General features: G+C 39.3%; 1 protein-coding gene across 22 annotated transcripts in view; it reads right to left on the bottom strand.

The window, feature by feature from the left end:
* The window catches only part of PHLDB2 (pleckstrin homology like domain family B member 2), a 242070-nt gene that overhangs the window by 66694 nt on the left and 148102 nt on the right, over positions 1-27274 (bottom strand). For all 22 annotated transcript variants that reach the window (XR_011249172.1, XR_011249157.1, XM_069552946.1 and 19 more), the window contains 2 exons: positions 24945-26293; positions 3754-4134 (listed from right to left, as the gene is read on the bottom strand). Coding sequence is in view for 20 of the 22 variants with exons in the window: in XM_069552946.1 (XP_069409047.1) it covers positions 3754-4134; positions 24945-26293 (1730 nt within the window). In the remaining 2 variants the exon portion in view is untranslated. The remainder of the gene's footprint in view (positions 1-3753; positions 4135-24944; positions 26294-27274) is intronic.

The raw sequence follows: 27274 nt of genomic DNA, 5'->3' as shown, positions 1-27274 counted from the left end.
GAGATGGTTGGATGGCATCACCAATTCGATGGACATGAGTTTTTGAGCAAGCTCGAGGAGTTTACAGGGGAGCCTGGCATGTTGCAGTCCATGGGGTGGCAAAGGGTCAGACACAACTCAGCGACTGAACTGAACTGATAAATGTCCAATATATCTGAAACAGTCATTAATAATGTCAAAAGGAAGACAACTCATGATAAAAGACTCATGTCCTTACCACCACAATAGCTCCTAGTACTGAAACAAAGAATTTTTTAAAAAATCAGTGATAAGACAAGGGAGATCAAGATGGTAGAGTAGGAGGACGCCGAGCTCACCATCCTGATGAACACATCAAAGATACGTCTGGATGTATAGCAACTCTAGCTGGACACAAACAGGAGTCTGGAGGAAAGGCTCTGCTACAAGCAAGGCTGTAAAGATCCACATGGAATCGGGCAGGCACAGAAGAGATGAAAGCAAGCAGGACCCATGCCCCAAGCAGGACACAGAGGAGGAGGGGGATATGACGGGCTCAGAGATCACCCCTGTGAAGTTAGGGCACACCGGCTGTAGGGTCCAACCCAGAGAAGACAAGTCCCCTTAGCTGGTTTGAAAACTGTGGGACTACAGGAGGGCTTAAGAAGCCGAGACTCTGCTCACGAAGAGCGGGCGCACATGCCTGCCTGCTCTAGGGAACAAGGGGGAGGAAGCAGACTGAAAACAGTGTGGAGAGTCTGGCTGGTTTCCCACAACTGCTCCTGTCTGCAACAAGTGCCTGATCTAGCTTCTCTTGCTCCTGAGCAGCTCCCCACCAGGACAGAGGTGCTGTATTCGGGGGAGGGAGTGCACATTTAGAAGAAAAGGAACCCGCCTGGACTCGACCCTCAGGGCTCCTGGTCCAGCACCTTGAGCTCTGCTGACACCCAGATAGGGAAGTGACAGCCACTGAACACGGGAGAAAACAGCTTGCCCCTGGCTGTGGCTCTAGCCCCTCCATCTCCAGCCCTACCTCTCACCAAAGTGACAGCTGCCACCCCAGGAGAAGATGGGATCCTTGCTCACTGCAGATTCAGCTTTTCCCACCAAAGCCACTGGGCACTTGCAGACCGCATAGGGGCACTCACACACAAGGATACCCCATTCAAGATCAGGATGGGTAACTATTTCAACAAATTTCATAAAGTTAAACATAAGGGGAATACAGAGGAAAATGTTTCAAATGAAAGAACAAGGAGGAAGAAAGACCTCAAGAAAACCCTAACGAAACAGAGATAAAAATTTACCAGATAAAAGGGTTCAAAGTATTAGTAATAAGAATGTTAACTGAATTGGGTAAAAAAAAAAAGATACAAAGAATAAGAATTTTAACAAGGAACTAAAACATATTTAAAAAAACGGAGCTCCAGAATACAATAACTGAAATGAAGAATACACTCGAAGGAATTAACAGCAGGTTAGGTGATACAGAAAAACACACGAGAAATCTGGAAGAGAGAATAATGCAATCACCCAGTCATAAATAGCAAAAAGAAAAACAAACCAAGGGACTTCTGAGACAACATCAAGTGTTATAACATTCACATTACAGGGCTCCCAGAAGGTGAAAAGAGAAAGGGGTTGAAAATGTATTTGATGAAATTATGGCTGAAAGCTCCTAAAGCTGAAGAAGGAAACAGATTTCTCGTACAGGAAGCACAGGTAGTTTCAGAGAAGATGAACTCAAAAGAGACCCACTTTGAGACATATCATAATTAAAATGGCAAAAGCTAGAGATTAAAAAGAGAATTTTAAAGGCAGCAAGAGAAAAAGAAAAGGCAGCACCTACAAGGGAACCCCCTCCCCCTAAAACAATAGGACTTAATTAAACTTAAAAGTCTTTTTCACAGCAAAGGAAACCATCACCAAAATGAAGAGACAACCTGCTGAATGGGAGAAAATATTTGCAAATGATACGACCAATGAAGAGTTACTATTCAAAATATACAGCTCATACAATTCAATATCAGAAAAACAACTGTTTTAAAAAGGGCAGAAGACCTGAATAGACAGTTTTCTGAAGAAGACATACAGATGGCAAACAGGCACAGGAAAAGATGCTCAACGTTGCCAAGCATCAGAATAACGCAGATCATAACCATGGCGAGATCAGCTCACACCTGTCAGAACGGCTATCATCAAGAAGTTCACAGACAACATATGTCGGTGAGGATATGGAGCAAAGGGAACCTTAGTACACCACTGGTGGGAATGTAAACTGGCAAACCACTATGGAAAACAGCATGGAGCTTTCTCAAAAAAACTAAAAATAGAACCACCATATGATCCAGCAACTCCCAATCCTGGGTATATATCTGAAGAAAACCAAAAACAGTAATTTGAAAAGATACATGCACCTCAATGTTTATAGCAGCACTATTTATAATAGCCAAGAAATGAAAGCAACCTAAGTGTAACAAACGAGTGGTTAAAGAGGATGTGGTAAAAATGGACAATGAAATACTGTTCATAAAGAATAATGAAAATTTCCTATTTGCAACAACATGGATGGACCTGGAGGATATTATGCTTAGTGAAATAAGTCAGCAAGAGAAAGATAAATACTGCATACTAGCACTTGTATGTGGAACCTAAAAAATAAACATAACAAACAGAAACAGATTTACTGATACAGATCAATACAGATACAGTGAGGAGGGGACTTCCCTGGGGGCTCAGACAGTAAAGAATCTGCCTACAATGCAGGAGACCCTGGTTCAAGCCCTGGGTTCGGAAGATCCTCTGGAGAAGGGAATGGCTACCCACTCCAGTATTCTTGCCAGTTAAATTGGCAAGCAAATTAAAGCATAATTAACTTAGCAAATTGAGAATTTTGATGATACATACTTTGGCAAGTGTATAAATAACAAGGTGCAGGGATAAACTCTTCTCAAGAGTCACCTGGAAATACACACAGTCTTTGAGAGTATAATTTGGAAATATTATTCAAAATGAATAATACACAAACTCTTTGACCTACCAACTCCGCAGACACACTTGCACAATTTGTGCTAATATATATATTTCAGAATATTTGCTGCATATAGATTTTATTAGTAAAATGTTGGTAACAGTTTAAACAGTATTTCCAAAAAATAAAATACTAGTTGACCATTAATAAGAATGACGTAAAACTGTATAGTAATATGCAAAGATGCTCCAGACATTCAATAGGAGAAAAACATCATGCAGAACACTATACTTGTGTATATGTGTGTCTATGCTTATATAGCCACATGTGCACAGAAATATTGGGAAGGCATGTAAGACCCTCTGTTTCTCTCTCAGGTATGCAACCAGAGGGGACAGGGAGAAGTCAAACTGTTTCTCTTTCTCTTTCTGTACTGCTACATTTTCTAGAGTCTAAATTTGTTACTTTATAGTAAACACTAGAATTTGCTGCACCTTGTTTAGCTAGTGTGTTAGTCGCTCATGTGTGTCTGACTCTTTGCGACCCCTATGAACGGTAGCCCACCAGGTTCCTCTGACCATGGAATTTCCCAGGCAAGAATACTGGAGTGGACTGCCATTTCCTCCTCCACGGGATCTTCCCCCATCCAGGAACGGAACCTGGTTCTCCCTCATTGCAGGTAGATTCTTTACTGTCTGAGCCACCAGAGTAGCTGCTTTACTGAAAACATTCTGGAAAACAAGCAGGAAGACCCCTCATGTCTAGGCCAGGGCAGATGCACGGTCCGGGCCCTGTATCTAATCTGTCTGTGTGGCCGGCTTTACCTTTGGTAGGATGCTTAGGTAAGCAGACTCGCCGGAAGCTTTCAGAAAGGCAGAGGAGGGCGGCGGGGGAGTCCTGAGGTCCCCGAGCAGTTCATCATTCCTGGCGCCCCGTGGGGGGAGGGAGCTGGCACTGCTCTGACTGAGGCTCCCAAAGCCTGCCAGGTCCGCGTCGTGGAGAGCGCTTTTCTGGTGGCATCTGTACCTGGTGTCCGGGCTCACCAGGGCTTCTTCAAACACAGACTCCTCATCGGAGAGCTGCAGTTTCTCCAGCTCTTTATTGATTTTCTGCACATCTGCCACGGTGGTGCTGGGGGGCATTCGGCTGTCAGGCTTTGTGTACTCAGCACAGAGACTGAGGATGGTCTCCAGTCGCTGTCTCTCCTGGAACACAGAAGACAGAAGGTCAGGGAGTTTGTGAGGAGGGAGCAACTCCACACAGAGAAGAGGCTGGGACCACGGGTAAATTCAACCAAACATGGTCCCACAGACACTTGGCTGGTGATATTTTTTTATCATTGATGAATCCATTTATAAAATCCAGATGAAACCTGGTTTAACAATGCCTGATGTTCCTCCCAAACTCAATTCTTTATTTGTATATCCCAGTGCTGATCCTAGCACATACTAGCACTTAGTGAGACCTTTTTTGATTTGTCAGTTCTCCAAACACTTCAAAAAATTTTTTTATAATCTCCTTTTTGAAATCTTCACCCCCTTGCCTCCCTCTACTATCTACCTTCAACAATAGCTCTTTCAGATTGTAGCCTTAGTATTATATTTGCACTTAAAATTAATTCTCTAACTTTCTATAGAAATATCATTCTACTATTTAGATGCCCAAAAGAAAAATGCTACTTTAAAAAAAGGTTTAATTTGAAAGGCATAACTAGATCTTTATTTTTTTTTCTTGAAGTGCTTCAAAACTTTCAAAACTTTTTAATGTCTTGTCATGACATAAAGATCTTTCCCACCAATTTCTCATATGAATAAATTAAAATAATTTTTTTAAAAAGAGAATGTTGTAGGAAGATGAAGAATATTCAATATCAGGTCCAGACAGGAAGACAGAAATATATTTCAAATTCTGAGATCATTAAATATTTGAATCATTCAGCTGAATTATAAAATGACAGTTTGTTTTTAAAACTCAATATACCTGCCATTGATGTCTATAACGGTACCACTAACTGACACTGCACCAAGCTCCCCAGAAAAAACAAGTATATATTTATGATTTTTGACTTTAAGTAAATTTACTATATGTTTGTGAACAAGGGGATATAATTTACAAAATGCTTATCATAAACCTAGACAGCACTGTTGGGGTAAGGAAACTCAACATCTTCTTCTCTCACATTAGCTCAATTGCCAAAGCGAAAAGAAAAAATAAAATAGCAAAAAAATCTCTTGTTATTACATCTACCACATTTTCCAAACTGGCTACCAGTAACAAAAGACAAAAATGTTAAGTAGCCCTGGGCTATTGTTTTTAATATTTTACAGCAAATCTGTAGAGATGAAATTCTGAAGGCAGTTTACTCTTTATTAGTGGAAGAATATCAAATAGGAAAATCAAATAGGAAAAGGCCAACATAATTCCCTTGTTTTCATTAAATACATCCATTAAATGACAAATTAGCATGAAATGACTTTTATCCGTCTTCTTAAGCACTCTCCACACTCCAAAAATGCAATAACTTGATCAAAAGGACTATTAAACTGGTTCTTATAAGCCCCACCTCCCTTTCACTGCCTGAACTTCTGGACTCCAGCTGCAGCTCCGTCCTCATGGCCTCAGTCTCATGGAAGGCACTCGGCTGTAACAACCTCATCGCAGGAGCTTCTGCACCCTGTCCATCCAGGAGTCCTGGTGCTTATTTATCTCTGCAGCTGGCACCAGGCTGCCAAGTCCTACCCACCTCAGCTTTGTGGGGAGGGAGCGTGTGTGTTGGGGGGGGGGGGCGGCGGTAGTGGCACAGCATTCACTGCCTTATTTTAAACTTCTCTAACAATCTAGAAGTCTGCGTGGGAATATGCAAAAACAACTGGAAGGCATAACTGAGGAAGGGGATAGGAACAAGATGTTATAATTTACCCCTTCTCAAGAGCATCTGCATTAGAGGCTAATCTCCAAGGAAAAGTTCTCTTTCTGCAGCGTAGGTGAATTAAGTCAAAGCATCTAAACTCAGTCTTTGCTAATCTTCATAGAAGACAGTGTGTATACCTTGACATTCATTATGTTTGGAATTGTAGGAAAGTTGTCAATTTCTATTAATCAAGCTGCTAGTGAACAGTGCAGTCCTCAAAAGCATGAAAGGTACTTCTGCCCAGTCTGTCATTCATGGCAAAATTCCTCCTGCCTCTCCTTCCCAAAATAGTCTCTTTTGCTGCCAGTGCCATTGCTTAATTCAGAGGGAATAAACGATCCCAGCCTTAAGATGAATGCTATTTCAGATGGTGAAACAGTATTCCAAGGCGGGGGCACAGGAAGTTTGGTCTACTGCTATGTGCTTCTCTCTATTCTTATCACCCCATTCACAGCCAATCTGTTCAGACTTGGATCTCACACGCATGCAGCACTGCTGCCCACGAGTCTAACAGAAATCCGGACTGCGCCGAGATGCACTGGCCCCGTCAGAAGCTGCACCAAAGAAAAATAAACTGATGCTGAGAAGTGCGTCAGAAGAAAGGTCTGCGAGGCATTTCGGAAAGCATGAGAAGCCTTTTAAGGAAAACCTTGAGCAGAATCGCCCGCATAATTCTCCCCTGAGCTGTCTTCATCCTTCCCATTCATCACGCCGATATTCTCCATTCTGCATGACCTGAAACAAGGACGGCCATTCTGCACAGGATACTTTTGAGAATCAAATAGAGCACTATTAATAATTACGCTGGGACAGCAAGCCCAAACTGGGATGGGCTACCTGAGATGTGTGGCTCTCTTCCTAAAATTCAATTTCCTTTGACGCTTCACCTGACAACCTGGTGAGTTAGGAAGCTACCCTCTTTGAGATCTCCAATTCCTACCCACCTTTCCAAACCAGTAACCTACTGTGCATTCTCTTGAAAAGGCACCAGCAGAGAGTCTAAATATCTAAATGACCTAAAACACTGGTGTTCAGGATTTAGAATGTAGCTCCCTTTGAATCAAATTATTTAAAATACATTTAGACTTTCTTCCCCTCTCCATTTTCCCTTTCCTCCATCTCCATATATCATAGGAAGCTCTGAAGGGGACGCAGAGCTTAACAAATGAACCTGAAGAAAATGGTGCACCTTTCTTTCCCTTAATGGTTAAAAAAATTGTGGGCTGTGTCTTTTGACCACAGAACTTTCTTTCTTTTCAGATGAATGTGTTTGGCATTGCCCCATTGTAGTTCACAGCCCTCATCAGGAACCTCATCAGTATTTTGAACCCACCCAGTGCTCTTGTAATCAACAGCCACCTAAGCCCTTGGACAGTGAATATAATATAGAAATAAATTATGCAGAAAATCAAGTACCAATGCTTAATCATGAGTGAAATCTTTGTTAAAATTTCCCTTTTAGTAACCACTGTGGAGATGATATGGAAATTCCTTAAAAAACTAAAAATGGAGTTACCATATGATCCTGTAAACCCACTCCTAAACATACATCCAGAGAAAACTATAATTCAAAAACATACCCCAATGTTCACTGCAGCACTATTTATAATAGCCAAGATATGGAAGCAACCTCAATATCCACTGAAAGATGAGTGGATAAAGATGTGAGATATATATATACACAAAGGAATATTGTTGTTGATGAGTTGGTAAGTCATGTTCATGGAATATTACCCAGTCATAAAAGAGAATGAAATAATGCCATGTGCAGCATCATGGATGGCCCTAGAGATTATCATACTAAGAGAAGTAAGTCAGAGAAAGACAAATATCACATGATATCATTTAGGTGTGGAATATTAAAAAAAAAAAGGTACAAATGAAGTGATTTACAAAACAGAAATAGACCCACAGACGTAGAAAATAAGCTTTGGTTATCAAAAAGGACAGAAGGAAGGAGGGATAAATTATGAATTTGGAATTAACATATATACACACTACTCTATATAAAATAGCCAACAAGGACCTACTATATAGCACAGGGAATAGTACTAAGTACTTTGTAATAACCTATAAAAGAAAAGAATCTGAAAAAGAATGCATATATACATATATGTATATATACATACAAAAACGGAATCACTGTGTTGTACACTTGAAACTAATAGGACATTACAAATCAACTATACTTCAGTTAAAAAAACCTCAAAAGAAAAGGAAAAAGAAAAGAAAATCCCTCTTTTATAACTATATATGCTATTTATTACAAAAAGGGCCAACTTTTAGTGGTTAGAAATAATTTACTTGAAAAGAGATTTTTCTCTATTTAAGAGGACCTGTTGTAACTAATAAATATGACCTCACTCTTCTATTAATCCTAGGGATTCAGTGTCTCCATATCTTCAGTTCAATAACAATCTATTAAGCTACTCTCTGCCTGGTATTGTGCTGGGACTACAAAGACAGAAAAAGACAGCGTTTGTACCCTCAGATCTTTAACAAGAAGCACAAATAGGCAATTGACTAAAGAAACAGTGATAACAGGTTTACAGAAAATATATGGATTCTTTTATGGGAAGGCCGTGCACAAAAATTATAGAAAAAGAAATCTGAATTGAGTCCTCAAGGATAAATATGAGTCTGGTCTGCTGGATAGGTAGGCAGGGCATTTCTATAAAGGACCATATAAGCAAAGTCATAGAGTCACGAATTATCACAGTATACTCAAAGATCAACAGCTACTATGTGGCTAGAGAGATGGGGTTCTTGGAGGAAGAGGAATGATATACACGCAGAGATGGGTCAAATTTCTTCCTCTTTATATCAGGACTCAGTAGGTTCCAACACCCTAAATAAATTTTAGGAATAAATTCATAGGGTGCACCAGCGAGGGTCAGAGATCTCGGTTTAAAAGTGGATGGTAGAATGAGACGAGCTGACAGCATGTAAACAGAATTTCCAAAACTCCATGATCAAATTCTGATGTCTCAATTAGGTGGGTCTGTAAGGAGGAAAAACAGAAGCAATGGCTTAGAAATCTTTTCTGTGTGTCTCTATGTTTTCAGAGATGTCCCTTAAAGTGAAAGAGAAAGTGAAGTCGCTCAGTTGTGTCCAACCTTCAGCAACCCCATGGCCTGCAGCCTTCCAGGCTCCTCCGTCCATGGAATTTTCCAGGCAAGAGTGCTGGAGTGGGGTCAAAGTAAATCCCTGTTGATAGACAACAGGCGTCACTTCTGCCTAAACAGCCAGCACAGGATTCATTACACGCCTGGCTTTATCATAGCAGAATGAAACTGCAGTGATGTTGGCTCCATCAACCTGGGCTGTGAGTGAGCAAGCATGGAGCAGAGGCCTCGTTCAACCCATGCGGGCCACGGGGTATGGCAGTGAAACAGATCTATGCTGCCTTCCGCTTTTGAGATACATTTGCTGTGTAACAAAGAATTTGACTTTGCCCAAAGAGAGGTCTGCTTCTGCTGTTGGCTTCTGGAAGGTAATCTATGTCATAACTGATAAGAGTGTTTTTGTTGATTAGGGAAAGGTTGGCCACACCAGATAATCTCGGGGAGGGGCTGGCTACTCCAAAAAGACCACATGGTTTCAAGTGGGTGCCTTGGGTCATATGGTATCAATCAACCTGGAGACAGAAGTTAACCATGCCTATGTCATGAAGTCCAATAAAAACTCTGGACACAAAAGCTCGGGTAAGCTTCACAGGTGGCCTACAGGAAAAATATCTTATGCAGCTAAATATCTCCCTGAAAGTTCACAGACTATGGGATTCCTTTGCCAATCTGGAAAGAGAAAGAATTCCCTCATTGCCTAGAATTCTTCCCTGTGGTAGATTAGGTGCCTAAGCCCACTCGCCAGAGTAACCCAGGGAGGAAGGAATCTTTTTCTGTCACTCACTGCCATTTGGTCCCTCCAACCCCACCACTACTGAGCAACATACATTCCGCACAGCATAAGTCCATGGAGTAGCTTCTAGAAAGAACTACCTTCCAAAAACTCCATCTCCTAACCAGTACACACTTCACCCCTGATGTAGAACCCAGGTTTCTATTTCACGTTGTCTCTGGCTTCACCTTAAATGCCAGAGGTAATCAGTGTCCCTGCCCTGTGAGTACATGCCTCATTCACATACCCGAGGAGCTTATCATACCCTGCCTTTGCTCATACCCAGAGAGATTCAGTTATCCTAGTGCCATTTTACAAATCAATCCTCACACTCCCGACCATTTTTTAAAAGAACTAAATGGTGTGTCAACAGCTCCATTAAGTCTGCTTGTTTCTACTATTATTTTTAGCTGTGGCCCTCTTCTGGAGGAGCTTAAACTTTAGAAAATATGTATAAATATAAGTATATAATTTATTTAATGCAATACAATGATAAAATATATTTAAATATTAATACAGGCTTTCCTGGTGGCTCAATGGTAAACAAGTACCTGTAATGCAGGAGATGTGCCAGGAGCTGTGGGTTCTATCCCTGGGCCAGAACAATCCCCTGGAGGAGGGCATGGCAACCCACTCCGGTATTCTTGCCTGGGAAATCCCCTGGACAGAGAACCCTGGCGGCTACAGTCCATGGGGTCACAAAAGAGTTGGACACAACTTTGTGACTGAACTACAACAAATATTAATATGTTTCATAATTTAATATCATATAGTTATATGGATTACATATAATACAAATGTATGCTGAGGTAATACTTTATTTTCATCTACATCAAATATGTCCTCAAACACTACCACTTTATTAAGTTAATCATGTTCCTTTCTAATCCAAGAATCTTTTCTCAACTTTTTTTTTCTGCCTCTAGTTATTCCTTGCATTTGCTAGGCAGACTTAAGTCAATCTCTGACCATATATCTAGGATTTTTTGTAGTTTAGTCCTTTCCTGATGCCTTTCGGCATCATTTTGCCATTTAAAATCAACTGGCAGACATGCAAGTTTTGAAAAGTTTTACTCTTATAAAATATCCACTTAAAATATTACAGGATGTCATTTGAAAGAAAATGACCATCATGAATGTCTCCATAACATTATTGCTTCTGCTCAGAAAATTTAAGGAGAAAAACAATTCACTTCTCCCTACAGACTGAAAAACACTGGCTGTAAAGAAAGGAAGTTCATGTGATCAATATAATCATAATTTCTACAGTGTTTAAGAAAAATATGCCAGGTATTTTTCCTCTTACATCACCATTTCAGAAGAAAATCTCCATGGTGCTTGAGCCCCTTCTATTAAAGAAATTATGCGATTGTTCCATACCATTAAAGAAAACATGATAAAAGTCCAAGAGTACTGTCATTTGCTTACATTTTCACCTCGGTTTAACTAAGTTCCAGAGGGTCTTTTTGATTTGTTTGTGTCTCCTGAAAGACCACAGTTTACAATGTATAACCCACTGAAATACTTTTAGAATTTTATATAATATTTTATTCTGTTCAATCAAAACCAGTGTATGAGAGATACCCAAACTCAATCTTCACATTTGAAAATCTATCTTAAAAAATATAGTTTTTTTTTAATGCGTAAAGAAGTTGCTGGATTGAAAAAGTAGGAAGGTGTAACGTATAAAAAAGAAGGGTGGGCTATCACATATCAACTAAAAGTATTGCCAACAACCATCTATGGGAGATATACCTCATGGGAAATACAACGTGCAATAATTTTAAAAGCATGCTATAGAGTTTTACATATAGAAATTAAAAGTAAACAATGAAGTCTTCTTTCTTTGGGCTTCCCTGGTGGCTTAGATGGTAAAGCGTCTGCCTGCAATGCAGGAGACCTTGGTTCTAATCCCAGGGTTGGAAAGATGTTCTAGAGAAGGAAATAGCAACCCACTCCACTACTCTTGCCTGGAAAATCCTGGACGGAGGAGCCTGGTAGGCTACAGTTCATGGGGTTGCAGAGAGTCGGACACGACTGAGCAACTTCACTTTCACTTTATTTAAGTTGTTAGGAAAGTAATGATATTCTGCTTTCTTCCAAGGCAGCTTTCAAAAATTATAATCTGTCTGACATGATTTAGGCCTTGGTCTTCATAAGCGGATAGAAAAGTCCAACTTTTCAAAGTTCTGGCTCTGCTATTCTATAATCAAAATGAAAGAAATACATGTCTGAAAAAACTTGTTCTTTTTAACTGTACTTAGTGTTTTCTTAAAATTATCTTTTTTTCAAAATCTAAACTACAATCCCAGATCTGGGATAGGGTCTTGGCAAGTCTGAATGAGAAAAACATCAATTTTTCCAAACCAAAATTCTTCAAAGAACACACTCCCACAGAAATATATCTCCCTTGCAGTCAATTAGATTTCACCAAATTTCTTGGCTGTTCTGAACTTTGAAAAACCAATCTTACTGATTTCTGCTTCTGGGAAGATGGTGTAGAGATCCTTTCCCCTATTCTTCTCACTAAAGTACAACTAAGAACCTCGAAAATTTTATATATAGGACAAACATAAGACTCGAAAAATGGGGAGAAAGCAGCAGATCAGCTAGGAAACTAGAGTCTCAAGGAAAGGCAGAGACAAATTCCCTGGGATTTTCTTTTGTCTCATAAATCCCAGACTTAGAACTGAAGAAAAGGCAATAACAGCAACAAATGGACTCAATCTCTATAGAGCATTATGCAGTGGAAAAAGCCAAATGCAAAGGGTTACATAGTATCTGATTATATTTGTGTAACATTCCTGAAATGACAGAAACAGAAATGGAGAACAGACCAGTGATTGCCAAGGGTTGAGGAGATGAGGGTAGGAGGAAAGCAGGGGCAGCTATAAAAAGGATAACAGGAGAAGAACCCTTGTGGTGTTAGAACTGCTCTGAGTCTTGACTGCATCGTCATCCTGCTATGTATCAGCATATATCTGCTATAATAGGGAAGAACAAAGCTGACTCCGTATTAGATCTGTTTCTTCACCCTTTATATTTTACTGCTTTTGCTACAAGTTAGGAATGTTGCCTATAGGCTGAAATACATGATAGCCCATTCTCAAGGGCTATATTTTTTAAAGTATAATACTTTTTCATTCACATAGAGATAAAACGTTGTAGAACAGAGAATAACATTTTTCTTATTGGAGGTTTACAGGAATACCATGACCTAACCTACATGGACAGCTGCAAGAAGAAAGGATTCCAACAGCAGTAAGTTTGCCGCAACCAGCCCCCTCCCCACTTTCAGTGTAAGTCTGAATTCTAACTTCGGTAAGATGGGGCACTAGTACACCGTCTTCTGTCTGCTGCCCTTCTGAATAAAGCTGCTATTTCTTGCCCCAACAACTTCTCTATTTATTGGCATGTCATGAGGCAAGCAGTAGGAGCCTGGACCTGGTAACACTGGTTATTATATTGTACCAGAGTGCACAAGATGTTACCACTGGAAGAAACTGGGTAGAGGATCTCTGAACTATTTCTTACAATTAATTGCATGGGAATCTACAGCTACCTCTAAAATATAAACTTTTTAAAAGTGCCTTCTAAAATGTCTTAACCTACACACTGAGATGACCGAATCAAAATTCAGTCATTGAAAAAGTGATGAAAGTGTTTGATTTCAAATACTTGTTTTGGACTTTTTTTTTTTTTTTTAAGAATCAACCTCAAACTTTAAAAATAGTCTTCATAGCAAATATTCCCATAAACTTTTGTAGAACAGAGAGGGAAAATTTCTCATTATAAGAATTAGCCAGCAGTCACTAAATCTACTATTTGATGACAGATCTTCAAACGCAGGTCAATAAATGGCTTTTAATTTAGAAATATGAAGTAATTTGACAACAAATAAGGAGATCCCCTTTCCTACAAAGAATCAATAGTCTTCTCTCATCTCCCCTCTCCCATATACCTGTTGATATTGATATATAGTTTTCCATTTTTATTCAGTTTATGTTTTTATAAAATGATTTATCAGTTTAAAAAAAGAATGTAACTTTTCCCATAAGTGACATAGTGGGATACGGGGCCTCCTTTTAGTCTAAGCTACACTCTGTATTCCAGCATTTAGCCTGAGAAAGCTGATTATGCACCTGAGGTGCACAGTATGCATCCCTCAGCTCTAAGCAGGGATTTTTAAATGTTTGGCACCATCAAGAGGAAAGAACTTGTACTGCCACTGTAACAAGAACCTAGGGTTTGCTCTCAAGTACAGAGGAACTCGCTTTTAACAGCAACTGTCATAGACTACTGTAACACAGAATTATACTAAGACTTTTGGCTCTGTTTCCCCAATGTGGAGTCATTAGATATTGCCAAATGCTTTTTCCCCTTCCCATTCCTCTTCTACCCATCTAGTCCTCCAACTGAAGAAGAAAAAAAAAAGATGGATAACTTTCTATTCTCAGGTAACTGGGGATAGTTGGCAACTCCAGTTTGCAAAGAATAAATTCCTTCAATATTTACTGAACATCTACATTTAAGCCAGCAATTTGCTATGTAAAAGATAAAATCTTTATTCTGTCATGATCCAAGGTGATCTGACCACAGATAACAGTCTACTTTATATTATCTACTAATTATAGATTTACTCTTATTGTATGAGTAATGGAAGAAGTTGGCTTAGAGAACTGATAGCTTAGACAGTATACAGTATTACCAATCTAATCCTGTACTGACCAATATCCAACATATCGTAATTAACTTCTTTAAGTTTTTCTCAATGTAAGGAAGTTTAAAACTACATAGTTCACATTTACAGCTCGCTTTGTGTTTCTGCAGCAGACTATAAACCATCCAAAAGGCCTGAAAGTGAAAGAAGGCAGAGAGCTGACCAGCTGTTTTAAACATCAGAGCTAAGAAAAGCACAGCTCCACAGATACAAATCATTCTAAAGCTTATGTTAAACCTGAAGATTAAATCAATTAATTAACTAATGGACATTCTGACTCAGCATACAGGAAGAGACATAATTTCTAAATATCCCTTTAAAAAGACTGAGCCACTCACTTTATTTGGTTAGTAAACCAACCTCTCACCCCATTTGCAGTTTAAGTGGCTCGCTTCCCACTAGTACAACCTTTTTTTTTTTCCTCATACTAAAACTATAGTCAGGATGTAGCAAGAGGAAAGGCCACATCAGGAAGCAGATGCCTTTCAAGTCAGATGGGAGCACAAAATAGCTTTCAATACTTAAGTTTGCCTTCACATTCCAAACACATTCTTCTTAGGAAAAAAGAAAGATGGCTAGGCAGCCATAAACAGTCTTATAACACTGTCCATTCTGCTTCCAACTAAGAAATGCTGTCCAATTGAACAAAACAGTCTGAATGACCAAACTGTCTCTGGGGTCAGGAGTCACTGGGAAGTGGAGGCAGCAAGGAGCAGATATAGAAGCATAGCGCATCTACAGGCGGAGTAACTTCCATCTGACAATGCTCACTCTTCTTGGTTTCCCAAGTAAGTTTTTCTAATTATAGAACTGAAGTATCAAGGTTGTTTACTCTCTGGCTTCTAAAATGCTATCTGTATATTACCACCACAGGGAGATTAAAGAACACACACACACACACACACACACACACACACACACACACACATATATTTTTGAATAATTTTTATTGGTAATTTATGCTTTATTTATGAATAGAATATTACTACCCTTTCATTGTTTTTGAATTAAAGTGATTCCTTATGCTTTTCTAAGATATTCATAATTACTTTACTGTTACATTGGTTTCTGCTCTACAATGTGATATATCCCTCCTTCTTGAACCTCCCTCCCAACCCCTACCCCATCCCATCCCTCTATGTTGTCACAGAGCACTGGATAAAGTTTCCTGTGTTATATAGCAACTTCCCACTAGCTATCAATTTTACATATGGTAAAAGAACATATACTTTCATATAAGAGAACATATACTTTTATAAAATTCCATTTTATATTTTAACTCCTAAGGTATCCTCAATTACACTTAACTTCAAGAACATTACACCTACTGTCTGCTCAAAAGTAAGCAACCCTTGGTTTTGAACGCCACCAGGTCTTACAAAGAATGCCACAAATTTTTCAACATAAAGAAAAATGCCTGTCTTTTTTTATTTTTAATTGAAAAAGTGGAAGAGAATTTCTCCGCTTCTAGAAGTAAAAAGAATTCATTTATGCTGAGATATTTGCATCCTTTTGTAGTCAGCCTCACTGTTACTTAGAACTACATGCATAAACCTAAGTTTGAGATCCGGGAACTAGGTGCAGACTTCAGCCACAGAATAAGGAAAGCCAGAATGAACGCCATTCATTTACTTTCTAGAAACATGTGTGTATTGCTTCCTATATTCTGCATACTTGGCTACGACGTAGAGATATACAGCAGTGAGTAAGACAGGCACGGTCCCAGCCCTTTGCAACTTAAAATTCTTTTGTTGTAAAGTGCTTTCAGAGAGGCTATTAGAACAAACATCTTCTAAATTGCAGACAATTGCTGTCTCAGACATTTCACCTATTCAAATAATAAATACCATGGAAGTCAACCTCATCTCCAGGGTGGTAGCGTATGTAAAAAGTTAGAAGATCTTATTCCACAGTGCCTCATGAGAACTGGCATCATATTACAACTTGTTCCATGCATGGAGAAATGAATGCCAAGTGTGGTTCTCCATAGTTCTAAATGGCGACAATGCTGTTTATCAAGGCACTGCAGATGACTGTCATCAACCAGAAAGAAAACATTGGATTGCTACAAAGCAAGCTGTGGGAATCCACCAGTTCTCCACAATAGCACACAGATGCTTTTGGTGATGGAGCCAAATAGAGTCTTAATAGCAGTAGGATTTGCTTTAAGCTTTTAATTTTCCTCTTTTCTTCTTAAAATGACTTTGTCTTGGACCATAAGATGAACTAGAGGGCCATCACTACCTCTACATTACTGGAAGGGAGGCAGGACTCAAATGAGATGAACAAAAGAATATTTTGTCTACTTTATAATGATTTCTTTAGTCTTTGAAACATCTAGTTTGTCAAAAGGTCAGCATCCCAGCCCATTAGAGGTACCTTATCCATTACCTCTACTTGGAAAACAGCTCAGAACTGGGAAGTTTAAATGACCTCTCACCAGCCCAAAATGATGTCACAAGGTCTATGAGCTGAAGTACACACACTTCATGCACACAGGACCCGCTCAAGATCTCACTTGCACCTAGTAACTCACAGTTGGCAATATTTTTAAACAGGCTTGATATCTGGTTCCTAAAAGTTATAAATTAAAAAAAGATTGGCACAATGACAAAAGAAAAACTAGCAGCTTAGAGCCAGAAAGAAGGAAGAAAAATTATTAAAAACGAAACAACTCAAATAGCACAGCACTTGGAAGCTATTTAATGTTGACTCACTGTGAACAGTTGTACCCCATTAGTAGGTCTTTGGAGGTTCATGATTAGGGTTCAGTCTTTAATATTTTAAATAATTATCTTAAGTTTTCAAATAAAGATTGCACATGTAAAAAAAAAATCCAAATGAAGCACTGAGATAGTCAAAACTTAAGTTAAAAATGCTACAGAAATTATGCTTAGTGTAACTACTTTATCCTGCTCGGTTTCCTCATTAATGAATTCAATAAATTTTTGGCATCTATTAATTTTATATTTGTTTAAGAGTTGGGTTTATTTTTTGAAAATTATGCTTGGACAACATGGAGATTCCAGTTAATTGTCCCAGTGGATCCTGAAGAGCCAGTTGAACTGTACTTCTCATGAACAATATCTCATGGGCTGGAAGCCCAGGCATAGCTTTTCCTGGCTCCTGGAGTAAATCTCAAATGGCAGCAGAACTTCACCCTCACTGACTCACTGTCCTCTAACATCTGTGTTTACCTACTCTGTGTCTCTGATTCTTGTCTGCGTCTGAGCGGGGTTTTGGTTTGCAAATAACTGATAATTTTCTGCATTAATGGCGCAATAACTGGGAATCTGGCTTTATGATTTGACCACTTGGTGATCCATCAGGTAGAACTGGAAGCCAGCCTTTCTCCAGTGAGCATGGTCCAGCATTTGTTTGTTGTTCTTTCTCATCTGTTATTTTTCTATCTATGAACTCAAATCAGGACAATATTTTTTGCCCAGTCTCTAACTGAGAAAAAATATCACCATGTGAGAGTGAAATATTTTCCTACTTCCTGAAGATAACAATAAATTAAAATAAAGGACCTCTATTATGATTGGTTTATAGAGACTAATAAGCATTTAAATAAATCTAATATTCCCAAAATTTCTCCCAAAATGAAATTCTAAAAATTTAAATGTATTCTTTTTAAGAAAAAGACCTTCTTCATCAAAAGTCTTGACTTCAGAAACAGTTTTCTTTTCCATGGAAAACAAGTTTATATGACTAAAGTGAATCTTTATACAAATTATCAAACACTGATTTGATAATTTAGTTTAAAAAACAGTATATGTCTTTGCATTATCTTATCAGTGCATAGTATCATACAAGTATAATTTCATCTTTCAGATAAGTTTAGATTAGTTTTATCACAGATTAGTTGATCTGAACTTCTTTAAGGTACTAGTTTACTGAAAAGATGCTAAGATTATTTCCATATACAGTATAAGATTAAAAAAATACAAAATTGATGTTCAACTACACTGAATTATAATTGTGACAAGTCTTTTTATATCAACAGTAATTACATCCTGTGATGTGTCACCTTGAACATAATTTACAATATATTAAGTCATTTGCCTTAGTGTCTGGTTGTTCCAGAAAGTGAAAGAAGACTGTGAAGAACAAAAAGTTGACAGAAATTAAAAAACTGTCCATTGGGATGTTAGGGAGTTCAAGATAGTGGAAAGAGGATGCTGAGCTCAACTGCCCCCACCACACACACATTAAAAGTACAAACATGTGTGGAGCAACTTCCAATGAGCACAACTTTGAAGCTCTTCTACAACCAAGGCTGTAAAGAAGGGCCCACACATAGTTAAGTAGGAAGGGAGGGAAAACTATGATGTTGGTACTCGCATCTCCATGAGGGGATGCAGAAGATGAAGGGGTTATCACTGGCTCAGGGATCCTCCCTGGAGAGTGATGGATTCAAGCCAAATACTGGGCACCCCAGTCCTAGGTAAAACGCCAGAAAATGTGACCCTTCAGGTGCTTTGAAAACCAGTGGGACTTACATGTGAAGAGCACACAGGTTTCCTTACTCCCAGAGCAAGGGGCAGAAAGCAGACCAAAACTGCCCAAGGCTCTAGATGGTTTCTCACAACCATTCTACCCTGCAGCGCTGCCTGCACAGGGTGCCTACTGCAGTCCCTCTTGCCCTATTGCTGCACCATACTAGGGGCAACGCTGCTGTTTTTGGAAGACTGAGGGATGTGCACACAGAGGAAGTAGAGCCAGCTCAACCATGTTCAGTCTCTGAAAAGGGTAAAGGCAGATTTGGCTGCAAGTGGTCCTGAAGGCAACAACCTGGAAACTGCCTGGGGCTCTGACCGGCTTGCTGGGACTGTCTCAGCATGCAACACAGTCTGAATCCAGTGCCGAAACCAGGCCTTCTAGCTCTGGCTTGCTCTTCTCTAGGGTGGAAGTGCCACTGTGAAGAGAAAGCACACAATCAGAGGGAATGGAACCAGTCTGAATCCAACCCAAAGGGCTTTTGCTCCAGCACCCTGAGAGCTGGGCCTGCCTCCAATAGAGGGATGTCAGTCATTAAGCATAGGAGAAGCCCAGGTTTACAAGAGGCCCTGGCTCCACCTCTCCATCTCTGTTGTGACCTCCTACAAAGGTGACAGCTGACAACACACCCCATGGGAAAGCGCCATCCATGCTCACTTCAGATCCAACTTCCCCACTAAAGCCACTGAGTTCACACAGACTGCACAGGTACACTCCCACACAAGGACACACCTTCACAACTGTAACAGGTAACTATTCACCTAATTCCATAGGAACAGAGAAATTTAAACAAAACGAGAAGACATAGGAGTTTGTTTCAAATAGCAGAACAAAAAACAGTGCTGAGAACACCCCTAAAGATTAGATAATTTACCAGGTAAAAAATTAAAAGCATTAATTGTAAAAGTGCTTATAACTGTATTTGAGAAAAGAATAGATGGACACAGTGAGAATTTCAACAAGGAACTAGAAAATATAAGAAACCAAAAAGAACCAGTCGGAGCTGAAGAAAACAGTAACAGAAATGAAAATACACTAGAAGGAATTAAAAGAAGACGAGGTGATAGACCTAGTGATAAGTGATCTAAAAGACAGAAAAAAAGGAAATCACCTGATCATAATAACAGAAAGAAAGACAAATTTTAAAAAATGAGGATGGTTTAAGGAACCTCTGAAACAGTATCAAGCACTATAATATTCACATTATAGGGTTCCCTCAAGAAGAAGAGAGAGAGGGATGGGGTGGGAAATGTATCTGAAGAAGGGAACAGATATCCAGGTACAGGATGCATAGGTAGTCCCAAACAAGATGAACTAAAAAAGACCCACATCAAGATATATCATAGTTAAAATGGCAAATGTTAATTATGAAGAGAGAATTTTAAAGGCAGCAAGAGAAAAACAGAGCTACATACAAGGGAATCCCCACAAAGTTATCAGTTCTTTCTTCTTCAGAAACTTTGCAGGCCAGAAGGGAGTAGCACGATATATCTAAAATGCTGAAAGGGAAAAACTTGCAACCTAGGATACTCTACCCAACAAGGTTATCCTTCAGAAGTGAAGAAGAGAGGAAGTACTTCTCAGACAAGAAAATATTGAGTTCATCAATTCTAATGTGATTGTAGAAGAAGTGTTCAATGGTCTTCTTTAAGAAGAAAACAAAAGGCTACAACAAGAAGTGAGAATTTATAGGAAAGGAAAAATCCCACAGGTGGGGCAAATTTATAGTAAAGGCTGTGGATAAGAATCGAGCAGGAAGACTAAAAGACAAAAATTGTAAAATCAGTTATAACTACAATAAACAACGAAGGGATAGACACGAAGATGTAAAGCGTGACATCCAAAACTCAAGATGTGGGGGAGGGAGTACAAAATGTAGATCTTCTAGAATTTACATGACTATCACTTTCAAACAAGTAGATAAATATTGACAGACGATGAAAAAAGAAGATGTGGTATACAGAGACAATGCAATATTACTCAGCTACAGAAAGAATGCCGTTTTCCCATTTGCAGTAACACAGATGGACCTGTAGAATATTATGCTTAATGAATAAGTCAGCTGGAGAAAGACAAATATTGTACGTTAGCACTTACATGTAGAATCTAAAAAATAAAACGAATAAATGTAACAGAAACAGACTCAGAGACATAGAGAACTAACTAGTAGTTACCTGTGGGGAGAGGGTAGAGGGGAGGGACTTACAGGAGTAGGGAATTAAGAGGCACAAATCACTACGTATAAAATAAAAAACTTCAATGACATATGGTATAGCACAGGGAATATAGTCACTATCTTATAATAACTTTAAGTGAATATAATCTATAAAAATATTGAATCACCATGTTGTACATCTGAAAGTAATATTGTAAATCAATGGTACTTTGAATAAAATTACATGAAAATTTGAGATTTGCAGAAAAGGAGCATATTTGACTTGGTTTATAACATTTACAAAGTTAGTTCTGTAAAGATGTAATAAAATGTTAAAATTTTGGCAAAATCTGAATAGCACTGATGAATTTATGAAGTAACTTTTTAATGAGAAGCATCCTATTAATGTAAAGCTAAAACAGAATTATCTCTTAATGAAAGGATCTACTTACTAATCTTGGAGAAATCAGCCTATGCTTACAAAAGGTAGTAAAAGTTTATTTTTGTAATCTGTCCAGAGAGAAGAGTTTCAGCATCTGAAAAGACTAATCTGTTGTGTCTTGTCTTAACTGGGATATATACTTGCATATTTAAAATGATCAAAATAGGTCATTTCTGATTACTTTAAGATTTATTATTTATAATAAATAACATCCTCATTTTATCAGGTAATCAAACTGCAACATTCATTTTCTCAGGGATCCATAATATATTATTAATCTCTAATTAATATTTGATTTTGCCTTCCCAAGATCAGACCCTAAATTCAGGAAAACAAATTTCTCAAAGATACCTTTCACACTTGAACTATCTCTAAGTTTTCCCAGAGGACCCTTGGGCAATGACAAAGTTTTTTTTTTTTCTTAATCTTACAAAAAGAATGCTAGAAATATTTGAGGTTTATTCACTACACCCCTTGTATAAACAGCTCAACACTATCAAAAAATGCATAGGAAGATTTGTCAGATCAAATGAGAAGCTCAGCCTTCCCTCATTTAATTTTTTATAGGTAAAATTTTATAAAGCTCAGTGATTGCATACCGATGGAAAGGCCCTGGATATACATCAATATCCCTCTGTAATATGTTCTTACCCTTATGTGAAACACTAATTAAATAAGATCAACATCCTATTGCATAATGGAAGATTCAAACTTTCCTTCTTGTTGATCAAGTTTGTTAAATTAACTATAGATTAACCACAGCCACTTGCCCTTACCCTCACCCAATAGTCTGTGGTTTCCTCTCATGCTTACCGAAAGACTGCTTATAGACGAGGATGAGCCTTTAACAAAGAAAGACAGTCTCAGAGCCTCACGGACAGAACTTTACCAGACACTCTTTACTCTAAATATTTCAAAGAATGGACTTAATGGGCAGAAGCTGACAGAAGAGCTGGCATTACATAGGCAAGTAACTTTCAGGACTTCATTTAGTCCAGAAATAAATGACTATATGAAATCAAATTAATGACTCAATACTAGAGGAATAAGAATTAATTATATAGAACTCATGGAACTGAAACTGGAAATCGGATTTCCAAACGCAGATATGTGTTCTGGAAAATTATTGGCATTAATCTTAATGTTCTATTTTCTGATGGGGAAAACCCTTTTACCGTTCATCTTGATCATTCTCTAACCCTCAATTCAGTTGACTCCAATTTTGCAAACTAAATGAAACATTCTTTCAATGGCAGTTTGTTCTTGGCCTCTCAGAATTCAGGAAGTGATATTTTTTTCTGAGTCACTTTACTTTTTAATAGCAATAACATTATTTGCAAACACTCAATAAGAATCTGTTTTCTGTTTCACTGAGATGTAATCAGACAAATAGACAATGCAATAGCAGTCAAATGTAGACTGTCTTACTTAAAAATAAGCCGCATTTCTTATTACAAGCTCTTGATAAAGGAAAAAGGGTTATAACTTCATATCTGAAGTTAATACCCAAAACCTCTCCTAAGAAGTTGATCTAGGACCTGTTTGTGGCTTATAGGACACCAACCTTACAGGCAGTAAGAAAGGTCACTGGATTTCCAGGAACCTTAGCAGATTTGGGAAAACTAGAGGAAAGAGAACTTTACCAACACTTACATATGCTAAAGATGAAACCTGCTGTCAATGAACTTCAAGTTTGGTTTCTCTTTCCTTAGAACAGAAGAGTAAATGAAAGCATTTAAGGAAGACCTCTGGAGAGATGAAGCCACTGAAATGTTTGCTTGCTGCTGCTGCTAAGTCATTTCAGTCGTGTCCGACTCTGTGCGACCCCAGAGACAGCAGCCCACCAGGCTCCCTCATCTCTGGGATTCTCCAGGCAAGAACACTGGAGTGGGTTGCCGTTTCCTTCTCCAATGCATGAAAGTAAAAAGTGAAAGGGAAGTCGCTCAGTCGTATCCGACTCTTAGCGACCCCATGGACTGCAGCCCACCCGACTCCTTCGTTCATAGCATTTTCCAGGCAAGAGTACTGGAGTGGAGTGCCATTGCCTTCAGATACCTTAATAAATTATCAGATAGATTCTCTGGTTTTATCAATGAGAGTTGTTCAGTACAGTACAGTGCTAGGTTTGCTATTCACATACAAGAAGGCCTTTATATGCTAATTACAACCTTTTCTAATTTATGTCAGTGAATCAAGCCCAAATATAATGTCTTTTTGTGATCATGAAAAATATTTGGAGATTATGTATGGTAACAAAGAAACTGCTATCCCCACCCACAGGACACCAAGTTCTTTGGGGCACACACATTTGTCTTCATTCACTAGTATATGGATCAGGACATTTGGAAACTCTGTAAGGACAGACATTAACTGACCAAGAGCTGCAACTGATGCAGATAATTACTTTTCTAAAATTTCAAGAAAATTCTGTCCTGTACAGATGTAAACAGTTTCAGTTCATTATAATCCAAAAGTTAAAATTTTACTGTCCGGTCGGGCATTAACTAGCTTTGTATAGGATTCAGAAATTTTATTCCAGCATACTCTTTTTTAGTAACTAAAATACTTTGATACTCCTATACTTCAGAATATCAGCTCTACCATCCTACTGCTTCCCACATTAAGGAAATCATTAATGAATCAAAATAATCTGGCAGGTATTCACCCTAAAAAACTTATGCTTAAAAGAAAACAGAATAGAAAAATGTGCCAGCTTGTTCTCATTCATTAGTGGGACTCTCCTGTTCCCTCTTACTATTTTCAATATTTTTATAGTAATCATAAATCCGCAGAAAAAGACAACTCAGTAACTTTGGGGGACATGCGAAGTTTGTAGTCATTACATGTATTAAGACATGGCTGAAGTATGATGTGTGGTGTGTGTGTATCTGTGTGTATACAGTGCAGAAAAAAGGTTGAGCACCAGTGGGGCAACCTTTCAACTTCTCAGACAACTTGCTATACAGAAAAACTTACTGCCTAATTCCCAGTGAGTTGTCATTTCACTATTACTATCATAGTATATACATTCAAATTTGATGACGTAAATAATATATGTCAGTTTTTCCTCATAGTCTTAAAAGTCCCTAAGACTTTTAAAGAAACTCAGTAAAATTCACAACTACCTTTGTTAGATTTATCAAGAGTTTATACTTGTGAGGCCTCTGCAGAGCAATTTAATATAACATTAGGCACATGTAGGCCTTCAAAACAGCCCTATGTGACTAATAATAGTGATTTGGGAAGGGGAAGGTTAGCAGGAGGAAATCTAGGAAGGGACACCAGGAGCTGGCACACTGGGAAATTCCACATGCCCACGTGTATCCTTGGAGCTTGTCTCCAAGAAGCTGCTCAATGAAACAGTGAGGTCAAGTCAGATGAAGAGATTACCAATCGCTCCATCTCCTGCTCCCTGAGTCTCTCCTCCCTCTGCCGCCGGTGATAATCCATCAGGTCGTCTCGTCCGGAAATGGAGCTAATGCTGCTTTTCCGTTCCCGAAGGACAGGCTGGGGGGTTCCTGAGGCCTGTCTGAGGCTGTCCAAGTCTGCATCATCAAACTCGACAGATCCACATGAGAAGTTCCTTCTGGCTGCAAACGCTCGGTCCAGCTCCCCAGGAGGAAACGAATGACCAGGGCTGGTACCCGAGTAGGAAGCCCTGTCAAAGTCGTCAGAGGTGCAGGAGGAGGTGGAGGCCAGAAGCATCTTGCGAGCCACTCGAGGACTGGCAGGCACGCTGAGGGTGGAACTCACGTACGGACTGCCCTCGGAGGCAGAGGTTTTGTAGGGCAAAGCTCCTGAGCTCAAAGAAGAAAAATTCAGGTAATTGTCATTGTCTATGATGCTATGAGGTAGATCCTTTTCCCCCAGTTTCGTTCGTTTGGAATTGCCCAGAGAGCTTCTTGGAGGCAGACTGAGGGGTGCCAACTGGTTCTCGGTGGCTCTATGCAACCTGGGGAGAGAGCGGCTGTAGGCGCCCATGTGACTCAGGCTGCCGCTGGAGTACTTCCTGGTTCTTAAACTGATGTTTTCAGATGCCGGGTCCCGGTGTCTGCTCAACTTGGGCTGAAGTGTCAGGTTGTCCTGGATGCTTATTTTCCTGGCTTGCTTTGGGCTTGAAGGCATGCTGGCCGCCCCTGACCTGTTGATGGGCGAGGAGCCAGTGTCACTCAGGGAACTTCCATTCCACATGGTCAGGAGCGAGCCAGATGCTTTGCGGCCTTCCAGCCCTCCGAGAAAGTAGACATTGTCGTGGGATTTATTCCTTGAGCTATATTTGGAATAGGGAGGCTTCTCTGAAAGCCTCAAGGACCTTTCGGCGTCCCGGCCAAGAAAATGATCAAAGTCTGCTCTCCCAAGTGCATATCCACTAAGGGAGGGTGAAGTGCTGCGTAAAGGGGTGGGCGGTTTCATGGAAATACTTTTGTCACTTCCATCGCAAGAGAACTGCTTAGTTCCCTGAATTTTGGCCAAAGAAGGGCTACTTCTGACACTGGTTCCCAAAGGAGAAGGGCTTCTTTTAGCAGGCACAGGTTGTGAGAGGGTTAAATAGGAGCCAGAACAGTCTCCATTGGCTTTAAATCTCAGACTGGACGAATATTTCTTTGGGCTCAGGCTCTCCATCATGTTTTGGGAATCGTTTTCGAGGGAATTCTCCACAAAGCCTGCCTCTAAGCTACCATTCTGTAAATCCAGCTGCTTTTGCATGTGGCTCTGCTCTGCCATAATCTTGTTGGAATCTGCAAAGAAAAAAAAGACAGAGAGAGAGACAGCTTTACTTAACAAATATTTTAAAAGACCAACCACTTGTTATCCTACACGGGTACACAAACAGGCTGGCAATCTGATACGTTGCTGTTTTAGTAATAAACCTAGTAAAGCTGTCCTGCAAAATGAAGATGACTAAAGACCACTGATCTGGGATGTTTTCTGACCAAAAGAAAAATAATTCAAGAGAACATCAGTGATATTTGAGAGGAACAAATCCCTAACACCAAGTCCAGGTGCAAGATGAGGGGGTGATATCTAAAAAAGACAATGACCCTTTAGTGTTCTACTCCCTGGGGGACCACCTGCTTCCTGAGTACCTAGCAAACACCTGAAGGGATGAGGCAACGGGCTTCCTTTAGATGTCTCTGTAAGAAATATTAACCACTCAGAAGTCCTAAGGAAACTAAATTCACATTCTAGCAGAGAAAGAAAATTTTATGATCAATAACATGAGGGTTAGAAGGTGATTCTTTACAAGAGGACTATAAGAGTTACCTTCTCAACAAAAAGACTTAAAAAACTCCCTGCATCCATCAGAAAAAGGTAGGTATTTACAATAGTAGAGGGAAGAGTGGTCCCCACATTCCTGACATATCAGTGTCAGGTAGAATATCTAGAAACCTGAAACTGATATATCCTTCAAGTTCCCAGGCATCCCAGAGGCACCACGATCATCCCTGATCTAACTCTCTCCTCTCATGGAAACACCTTTCTCCTCCTTTCACACCCATATGAACCCACACATCCTTTGAGGTTCAGATCAATATTCTAGTTTCCACAGTGAATAAAAGAATTTTTAAATGGATACACCTGTAAGAATATGTTTTGGACCCTAGTTTGAACAATATTAACTTAAGAAACCAAAGTTATAGTCTATAAAAATGTCTTTTCATTATAAACTAACCCTGCCAATGCGAAAGGTTATATTTTAAACTGATCAAAATGCTTTC

The sequence above is a fragment of the Ovis canadensis genome, chromosome 1 (assembly GCF_042477335.2).
Source record: "Ovis canadensis isolate MfBH-ARS-UI-01 breed Bighorn chromosome 1, ARS-UI_OviCan_v2, whole genome shotgun sequence".
Taxonomy (NCBI): domain Eukaryota; kingdom Metazoa; phylum Chordata; class Mammalia; order Artiodactyla; family Bovidae; genus Ovis; species Ovis canadensis.
The sequence above is the reverse complement of the archived record's forward strand: the minus strand, read 5'-3'. Positions and strand labels throughout refer to the sequence as shown.